Source organism: Gambusia affinis, linkage group LG04 (genome assembly GCF_019740435.1).
Source record: "Gambusia affinis linkage group LG04, SWU_Gaff_1.0, whole genome shotgun sequence".
In the NCBI taxonomy this organism is placed as follows: Eukaryota; Metazoa; Chordata; class Actinopteri; order Cyprinodontiformes; family Poeciliidae; genus Gambusia; species Gambusia affinis.
Genome location: NC_057871.1, coordinates 15869833 through 15880297, shown reverse-complemented (window position 1 = coordinate 15880297; position 10465 = coordinate 15869833). Strand labels below are relative to the sequence as shown.

At 39.2% G+C, this 10465-nt stretch overlaps 1 protein-coding gene across 4 annotated transcripts in view; it reads left to right on the top strand.

Moving 5' to 3' along the window:
- Positions 1–389: 389 nt before the first annotated feature.
- LOC122829029 (potassium voltage-gated channel subfamily KQT member 5-like) overlaps positions 390–10465 on the top strand; it is a 93987-nt gene continuing 83911 nt past the window's right edge. For all 4 annotated transcript variants that reach the window (XM_044113197.1, XM_044113195.1, XM_044113194.1 and 1 more), the window contains exon 1: positions 390–1060. In XM_044113197.1, coding sequence (XP_043969132.1) covers positions 675–1060 — 386 coding nt within the window. In that variant the 5' untranslated portion in view covers positions 390–674. The remainder of the gene's footprint in view (positions 1061–10465) is intronic.

Sequence of the window (10465 nt, the reverse complement as noted above, 5' to 3'; positions counted from 1 at the left end):
TAACATAGTAAAAATAATAATAGCAATCCAGCACTTTTGTGTTGCATTGTTTAAAAGATAAATGCAATCCGGGGTCGAAAATAAAGTGTGATATTCGACATTTGGCACTGCAAAATTCTGTAAACCAAACATAAGCTCGAATAAAATACATGTTAATTTACAGGCTTGTTTAGACCGGAACTTAAGTGGGAAATAAGCATAAATGCGACGGTTACTCATTTGCATCAGATGTGCCTCGGCGTGCTACCTCCTCCTCCTCCTGACAACAAAGAAACTTGAAGTCAGGAGGCCTTTATTCCTAAATGAAAAGCAGAAACAAATGTGATGCAGAGAGAACAGAAGAACTAATGCGCATCTGCCGCTGTCTCGCAACAGACTGCGAAGCAGAGCGCAGTGGAACATGAATCTCGCCTCGCTGTAGCATGGACACCCTGCAGTCTGTCACTACCAGACAGGCACATGTGCGCACCTTTTAGGCGCGCTGGGTATTTGTGTACACTAGGATGTTGATGTAAGGGGGGAAGAGGGCGGTGAAAGTGTGCCGGGTCGGGCCAGTGTCGGGCGCAGCTGCTCTCGCTCTAAGCTAAGCGCCTCACACGTGCAGAGAGGACTGTAGTGCGTATCGGACGCGATTGGAGACCCTCCGCGCACTTGCTGCCAGCTTTGGTGATGCCATGCCCAGGAACCACAGCGGAGACGAAGGCGGAGGCGGAGGTGGAGGCAGCGGGCTCTGGATGAGAGCATCACCCAGGCATCATAACGAGGGCTACGGCATAAAAGATGTGGAGTCCGGACGAAAGATGATGATGAACAACGCGGGAGATGGGTTGCTGTCCCCTTCTGCCAGCACCACAGCCAGCGGCGGCACCAACGCCGCTGGTGGACGCGGCTCGGACACCCTGGCAGGGAAGCAGGGAGCTCGACTCAGCCTCCTGGGAAAGCCGCTGGTGTACAGCGCCCAGAGCGGCCGAAGAAACGTGCGCTACCGGCGGCTTCAAAACTACCTATACAACGTCCTGGAGAGACCCAGAACCTGGGCGTTCATCTACCACGCTTTCGTGTAAGTTCATCTCACCGCTTCCATGCACAGACATCAGATTAGACGCGCTGAAGTTTACGCACCTGTTGATGAGCCGATCAGAACAGGAAAAATAAAGGCTTCAAAGCTTACTTTAAGTTTTGTTTGGATAGATGTTGATGGCCAGCAGGCGACGAAACAGGTTCATTTTAACAGCGGAGTTAATTTTATAACACAAAATCCCACAGCTTGCTGTTCGTCAATAGATGAGGAAAAGTGACAGTCACAGCCAGACGAAGGTATAGTAGAACTAAGCAGATGCGATGGCCTCCTTTAAGCATACGGAGAAACAATCACCTGATGATCCTGATTTATAAATCTCTCCTTGGCTTGGCTTCAGCATACTTAAGCTCTCTCTTACAAAGATCTGCTATTTCCCATTCTTTACGCTCTAATAAAATTTTTCCTTTTGCATGTTCCACGTGTTCAAACTGAAAAGGGGAAGCAAGCATTCAGTGTGATGGTTCCTATACAGCCTGGAATCAGCTCCAGTCTGAACACACAACGTCAGAACTGATTTCATTGGATTTATTTCGAGCAGTTCTTAAAAACAGGCAACAAGATTCTATTAAACTGTGTCACTGCTTTTAAATTGTTTTCTACTGTTTTACTGTTGTGCATATGTATTAATTAGTTTTATTTTGTAACCAGGTTGCTGTGTATTGCAGACGTCCCTCTTGAAAATGAGATCTAGATCTCAATGGGGTTTACCTGATTAAATAAAATAAATAAAAGAAAAATAAGTAAGGTTCTGGGGTAACCAAGTAAAATTTGCAAAATCTAATTGTATTGTATGAGGTATACACCAGAATTCTTGTTTTAAATAATTATCATTCTGTTTCCAGATTGGCAAGGCCGAAATTAAATTTCTTAGAGACAAACATGTTTAAAATTTTTATTTTAAGATATTTTATTGCAGATACAAGACAAAAAAAAAATTCAAAGATCATGTCTGCAACAATTAAGAGTTTAGTGACTCAGTATTGGATCAGCTTCTAACTACACAATTGGGAGACTTAACTTTATAGGTCAGTCCAAGAATGGATTATTTGTTCTATTTATTCTTGTTGGAATCATAAGATAGGTCTATGTGCACAATGTTATGTTATCAAATTTTCTCCAAAATTGTAAGTAAAAACAAACTTTTTTAAAAATCTAAAAATGATATATTAAGCTGAGCAGAGTTGGGCCCTTGGCTTTAGGTCACATTTTTTTCTTGCATTGCAGTAAAAAGGGTGAGCGTTGATGTAACAGCTGTGTGATGTTACTGCATTCTGAAAGCGCTTTGCTAAAAATGATCCGACTTGCTTCTGCATTTCTGTGGGCTTTAGTGATGATGTTTCAAACAGATTTGGAGTCGGCGGACTCTGAAACATCCTTTAGTTCTACAGATTGGTTTTTTTTTGTCTCTGGCTTTTCCAGTCAGTGGCTGTTGTTGTTTTCTCAGAGGAAGGAAGTTGAGACACATTTCGACACTAGAGTACAACTTTCTTAACGTTTGTGTGGTTTTACTGGTGCATGGGTTGTTAGTTTGTTCTCAAGAATATAACTGTTTTGATGATTCTCAAATCAACTTTTTCTGATTGTCATCAGTGCTGCTGGATGGCACTCGTTGTTTTGTGTGAGCACTAGAGGCTGTTGTCCCTGGTACCAATATGTCAAATGTCCAAGAGATATGAAATAAAGGCGTAGCCATTGCACAAGCCAGCAAACTGAAATGTGTTAACAATGGAGCTCATAAGTCAGAGGGTTCACATGAGAAAAATTATAGTAAATAAGCATTTTTTCTTTCACTTGAATTGCCAGCAAGATATTTTTTTCATAAAAAAACCTTTCTGACAAGTCATAATTGTTTTATCAAGAAGAGTGCATCCAATGTGCGTTTTTGCAATACTTGAGAAATGAGAATGTAGAGTTTGAGTTGATAAGTTTCTAAAATTTATCAAGTTCATATAAATTTGTTGAATGTGCTTGACAGTGTAAAACAAAACAAAACAAAACAAAAAATAAGTGCCAGAAACAACCAATCAGTGGCAGGAGAGTTTTAGTGCTGTCAATCACAATCTCACGTGGCTGCTCATCCTCCTTCCCCCTCACTCTGTATATATGTATATATTTCAATATCATTCTTCCCTGGAACTTCAACCAGAATTAAAAAGCAAAACTTGTTGTTCTGTTACAACCACCTGTTACATAGTTGACTGAGATATTGTGCCCTGCCTGATTGGAAAAAGGCAGTTCAGCTAAAGAAAGCTAGAAAACCATTTCTTGCATACAGGTAGATTCTTTTTTAATAGTACTTTCTTTTAAGAATAAATTACTCTGAATTACTATGATGAAACATGTTCATCATAGAGTCAGAGCAAACTGTGATTAGCCTTTACTCTTAAGCTATTTTCTTTGCATCATATTTTGACTGGTGGAAATCAACACACATTATTGGATGGTTTCTTATCTTGCTACTTTTGAAGAGTAGCTAATAATAATGGGCTTCTTTATCATATTGTACATATACTTAGGGAAACAGAAGGTCGTGGATTACAATTTGAACGTTTCTGACTCCTTCCTCCATGCCCAAAAGTGTTAGAGCATCTTTTAAAAGCAAAGTGCTTTCACATTCACATTTCACAGTAATAAAGTTATCTTGTATGATACATTTCAACTACTTTGTTATTTACTTTATTTATATACAGAAGCTTATGCATGTTTATCTGATTTTTATGTGGAAAAAAAATAAGATACTGCCTTACGAACAGTTCATATAAATTTAACTATGAATGTGTCAGGTTTTAATTGGCTACTCTGTCATGATTCAAACAATATGGTAGCTTGTATAAACTGTTTAACAGCTCTGAAAGTGTTTTACTGAATGGAAAATGGCTTTAACAGGGTGTCTGATCATGCTTTCTGGCTCCACTGTGGCTTTTTTTTTGTCTCTACTCTCCTCTCTGTCTGTTCTCATCCACTTTCAGTCGAGGTCTCAAAAAGCTCTGTGGGCCTGTATCCATCAAAGTAACATGCATGTGATCTCCTGCAAATTTCCAGAGGATCATTGCCTTGTGACAAGATAATAACCTCACTTCACCTGTCAAGTGTTGTACTGTGTATGTTCGGGACATGAATTTAATTATTTGGTTCACAGAAGCAAGATTATTTTATTTATTTATTTATTTATTTTTTTTGTGAATGGTATGAATGAATTTTTTTCCAGTCCATAAAGGGGTAGATTTAAAATGATATTATACAAGCCAGTACAATAAATTGGAAAAAATATCAGCTCTAAACAGTTATCAAGAACTGAAGAATCTCTTTTTTTTCTCTGTTCAATAAATGCATTAAGATAAAGAACCTCAATAATTTGTGGTCTATTACACATTTTCCTTTCTGCTCCTTGAATTTTATTAAAATCAGATGAAGGTTAGGGTTTTACTTGCCAGTTTTGACTTTTCAATTTACAGCATGTAAATCAAAGGCAAAACAAAAAACTTCAGCAGGCTCTTTGATAGAAATAGTATTTTTGAATTCAATGGAAAATGAAGGAATTATCCACATTTCTTAGAGATTCACTGATCGATCATTTGGAGATCATAACCAGTTCGTCAGTTGAATTTCACTATCTGATTTTCCTATCTCTGCCAATGAACATGCAACAATTTCATTTTATTTGTAAGTTTTACTGTCTTAAAATTGTTTTTATCAAAATTTCAATCTGCATAATTAAATGTCAAAGACAACTGGAAATCAGTATTGGCCGGGAAAAGTTGTCTGATAAATGGGGAATGTCTAGATATTTCCTAATTTTCTGTTGGGTTTTAAACAACTTCATCTTTTATATAGTCTGCAGGACATTTTTGCTTTTATGCATTACACTCCTTTGAAAGAAGGTATCCAACTTGGCAAGTCAGATGCTTAAAGAAAAGTGGAAAACTTGGTATCTGTAGAGCTTGACGCATCTCTACTGCATAATTATTTTTTTGTCTTTAAATTAGGCTCTGCAAAAGCATATATACTCTAAAGGTTTGGTCGTAAAAATACCTGATGTCATGTAACAAAAACATTTCAGTTTCCTTTTTTTGAAAATGCTCCTTCGAAAAGTCATACGAGTCTCACTGCCCTTTTTTGCCTTTATCTCTGCCGTCTGATCTGTCATGTCAGGAACAGGTCAGGGAAGTAAAGAGGCTCATGAGTTTCTCTCACTGTGCCCAGTTGTTCTTTTATCTCATGTTTGACATGCCGACACAGTGCATTCTCATTATGAGAATTCAGGCATTCAGTTCCGATGCCTGAAATGATATCGCACCCGCAAAACTGTACGTCTTGAGATTTGTGGATTTGGAAAAATAGAATCACACACAAACTGTGTGTCAGCTGTGTATTCAGAGATGGATTTGCTTCACAGATACCACCAGGGAGGCCTTTATACCCACCTGACTGATGGGAGATACTGTGCTCATACTTTTATCACATGGATTCCACGGTTGCTCAGACTCTGTGAGACTCCTGCAAACTGCTTATTTTTTAGCATTTCCTTTTCGTGTGACAGCAACAGCACTGAGCCGATCTTTGTGCTGCGCTGAGTTGTGCCTGGGGTCCCAGGCTGCCCTCCTTCCTGCTCGAGCACACACATACACAGTGCTGCCATTCAGCTCACCTCAGAATTAACAGGCTCTTATCCTTGCAAATGTGTCCACAGGCAGGAAAACGTTAGGGTAGAGGTTGGAGGGGGGTTGGGGGAAGGTAAAGTTTTCCTACACCTCAGGTTTCTGGAGTGGGAGTGGGGTTCACAGAGCTGTGACATGAACTCGCTGCTCTGACTTGTTAAACGTTGGCTGTTTGTTGGAAATATGTGGATTTACAGACTGCAGTAATGGATCCTGGCTCATCCAGAAAGCCCCATTTGATGGCTGTTGTTGGCGATGTGGAGCAAACAGACATAATAAAATGTTTTGCAGACATCTGAATGACGGAATCACAAGCTGCTATCAATCCTGCTGCTGTTATTTATTGCATTCTAGCTGTTGTCACATCCTAGCTATTGTAAATCCATATCTGTTTTCCATGAAGGCTTTTGCAGATTTTCTGCTGTTTGCCGAGGGATAATAAGTCTTTCCTTTTGGCCAGATATTTTAATTTCCAAGGTTTTACTCATAAGGACGTAAAAAAAATATGTGCTCAGTGAAAATTAAACAACGTAGAAAGTCATAAATCATATCTTAAACACAGATTGAAGTCTATTCTCTCAAAGAAGTCTAGTTTCTTATTACTGTCCATCCATCCATCCATTTTCTTACACCCTTCTTCCCTAATGGGGTCGGGAGGGTTGCTGGTGCCTATCTCCAGCTGCGTTCCGGGCGAGAGGCGGGGTTCACCCTGGACAGGTCGCCAGTCTGTCACAGGGCAACACAAAGACATACAAGACAAACAACCATGCGCACACACACACACACCTAGGGAGAATTTAGAGAAACCAATTAACCTGACAGTCATGTTTGTTGGACTGTGGGAGGAAGCCGGAGAACCCGGAGAGAACCCACCATGCACAGGGAGAACATGCAAACTCCATGCAGAAAGACCCCGGGCCGGGAATCGAACCCAGGACCTTCTTGCTGCAAGGCAACAGCTCTACCAACTGTGCCACTGTGCAGCTATTACTGTCCAAAACCTTCTATTTTAAGCTAATTGGCCTGTCTGGTGTGTGTGTGTGTGATGGCCTATCTTGTTCTGTATGTAGCCCACCTCATCAAATTTACCTGCTGACCTGCATCCATCCATCCATCCATCCATTTTTTACATAGGAGGGTGTAAAAAGAGTAACCTATAGTTTCCTTGTTCATTGGGATCACTGTTCTGTTGCGATGATCTCAAATTGGGCTTGGAATCACATTTGATTTGAGAAAACGTTGATCAAAATAGTCCAAGACCTACTCCGCAAAGGACAGCATCCAGTCACCAACCCTTCACTGCCAGGTTTGATAGAATTAGATGTTTTTGCAGATGTATTCATCTTGCTGTTCATTATAGACAGGCATCTCGTCTCGCCATCCCCAAAGTGATGCATGGTGGTGGGAGCAGTATGCTGTGGTAAAACTTTCCCTCATTAGGGATATCAGACTTCTATGCTTTTCTGATTTGCATTTGTAAGAAAAATTGAAAGCCTTGTGAGTTTGTGTTAACTTTGCAATTACAAGGAGCTGCTTTGTGTTGGTCTATCCCCCACATTGAAATATGGCATTGTAAACTGACAAAAGTTGTGAAAGGTTTACGAGTACTTTCATAAGGTACTGTAAATCCAAGATAAGTGGGAACAAGATCTTTAATTAATTATATGTTGACAAATAAAAGTTCAATCAAATGTTTTACCAACTTTTTTTTTTTTTTTACAATCACTATATCTGTCTGTAAAAAAAGAGAAGGTTTTACGTATTTAGATCACGTGTGTCAATCTTTTAAAGCTCCCCACAGCCTGTTTGCTTTCAGCCTTTCAACTTGTGACTGATTAGAAAGAAGCTTCACATAAACATCAGTATGGAGGCGCATAAATACAAGCCGGTGTTGAACAAGCATTTAGTTTGATCAGAAGAGTGTTAAAATGCCTTGTCTTTAAGCACATGGTTATCACTAAATGTTGAGTCAAAACAAAAGTGATGAGCAGAGTGTTACGGAGTAGATTAGCTTCTGACAAGACATCTGATTCATTTGTGAAGTACTGCAGAGTTTTTTCTCAGCCTGGTCGTGTACTCATTTAATGTCGTATCTGCACCCAGTGCAGTGTTTTTAACAACTGCCTCTGTAACCTATTTAAAACCTCCTGGATTCTTTCAGTCATCAAAGTAGTCCAAGACCTACTCCACAAAGAGCACAAACACATCTTGGGCACAAACAGTTGCTCAAGTGCTGTTCTTCAGACACACAGAGATAAAGATCAACCTCGGCTTGTACTCCTGTTCTCGTCTCCATTTTCGGTTTTGAACTGTGTGTCTCTGAGTTGATGCAGCCTGAACTGGAGACTTGTCCAGGCTGTATCCAAGCTCTTGCTCAAAGACCACTGCAGATTGACCCTGCATGGACAAGTGGGTGTAGGTAACGGATGGATAGATAATTATAGATCAATTTAAGGCAGCTATGATTAAACCACCTGGCCAAATATACTACCGGTATCCAAATTGTGAATAGATGGCAAAATGAAATACAGTGTCTTATCAACGATTGCATCCAAGCACTCTTTTGGAATTGCAGGATAACACACACTGATGTTGTGCTAATGATTGTGATTCAACACAGTATCCAGCACTAGTTCTCACTACTGCAATTATGAAGGGAAGAATCTGTTCTTGTCCTTAATCGTTCTCAGTGCAGTTGGAGCTTGAGCTGCATTTTGAGCACATTTTGAGTTGGGATATAGTCTTAGCAGCACATTTTGAAATACAGCCTTGCTGTTCTTTTTCTGAGGGAAGTATTTTGAAATGGATAAAGGAAACATAGATATACAAATGTTTGAGGAATTTAAGAAATGAAAACTGCAGTCATACAGGTACAAACCCATCTTAAACTAAAACTTGATGTTATTCAATATATTTAAAATAAAATAGTCAATGCTGGAGAAAAAAATGCAAAGCAAAAAGAAAGCAGTTGGATATTAAATTACACAAAAAATATTAATTACTTATGATCTTAAATTATCTTTTATTGCTTGAGCACATTTTACGGCTTATTTTGTATAACATTAGTGTATTAATACTTTTAAATTTTTTTTTTCCCAGTTTCTTTTATATTTTAATAAACAATACAGTCAAATAAGAACACATGTTTATTTTATTTTTACACAAAAATAATGTTTTCATATTATGGCCATGCATTTTATTTTTACATTTTTACTCAGAGTCAAAATGAATCACCTGTGGAAGTTGTGCTGATGCATATGTAAATTAGTGCGGCTGTCTGAGAAGCAGTCATAGCTGATGGAGGCGACCGGCTGTAGGTTTCATGTTTCAGACATGAGTTTGTTTTGGGGGAGTTTCCCTTTGCTGTGTTGTCAGAGATGGCTCGTCTGCAAACACAAGGCCAAGGCCGTGGTGCAGCACACGCCTGTACACATGAATTGTGGGTGTTGCGCTTCAGCCTGCACCTGTTTGCTTCTTCTGAAAGTCCGAGTTTGCTCCAGTCGCCTCCTGCAATTTGCAGTTGTGGAAGTGTTGGATAGTTAGGCATCGATGTCAATGCAATAATTTTTTTGAAGATTTGGAGATAATAAATCGATAACTGTGCAATACCCAAAACGATGTATGCTATTCTAAAAGAGGGGAAAATGCACAGAAAAAAAATGTCTGTCTACTGGAATCAGCCTTTACCTTTACAGCATTACTATTCCCAAAATACTTTTTGCATTTGGAAGCTGTAAGAAGGGATAAGTTTAAAGTTAGCATTTTTCATTATGTGTTCTTTGAAGATGAAGTCAGAGGAAGCACAGAAATATGACAAAATATTTAAAAGAAGCATGCATCCATAGAACAGGCACGATCTATGGATGCATGGCAGTTGTTCATGCAGGCTGCTACACCAGAGAGCTAGACTTAAGCAAGTCTCCTTCAGCTCCTTCACCATTTCCCACATTTGTTGCTTTGGTTGCTATAAACCTGCATTTCTTTGTTTGAAAATGAGTCAGGATGTTTTTTGCAATACCTATCATGGGGATATTTCATTAAATTGATGAAGAAGTCAATTGATGGACAGCTGACTTCAGCAGATACCAGGTAGGATAACACATGTTACTAAAGAATTAGGTCTTATCTGTTTGAGCTTTCAACTTCTGCCATGGAAAATTCTGGATTTAGAAATATTAACAGTGCTTTGAAAATGTTTGTGCCAAGGTAAAGGTCTATGTTGTCAGTGTATGTTTCAGCTCATCAAGCACATTCTATTTTCAAAAGCATTTAATGGATTAGTACAAATTATCCACATTTGCTTTTAACTCAACTCAGTTGAGTTAAAAGCAGAAACAAGCTTAGTTTCTGCCAGAGCTGCAGAATAAAAAAGTGACCTAAGTAGATCTGACAACATGAAACAAGTTAAAAGAGTCCAAATCATATCCTGTTCTAAAGGTGCTAAAAAACGCACGAGAAACAAAATCATTGACATCTACCAGTCTGGAAAGGGTTGTAAAAGCAGTTCTAAGTCTCTGGAATGCCAAGGAACCACTAAACACAAATGGAGAAAATACAAATCACTAGAGAACATTGCTAAGAGTGGCTATCCTACCAAAATTGCTCCAAGAGGGCATTGACAATTCATAAAAAGCAACAATTCACTGACCCATGTCTGACTTCATGAACGAACATCAGATCATTGGGTTTGGCTTTCTAGTCTCTGTGTTTTCATCACAGGTAGCCC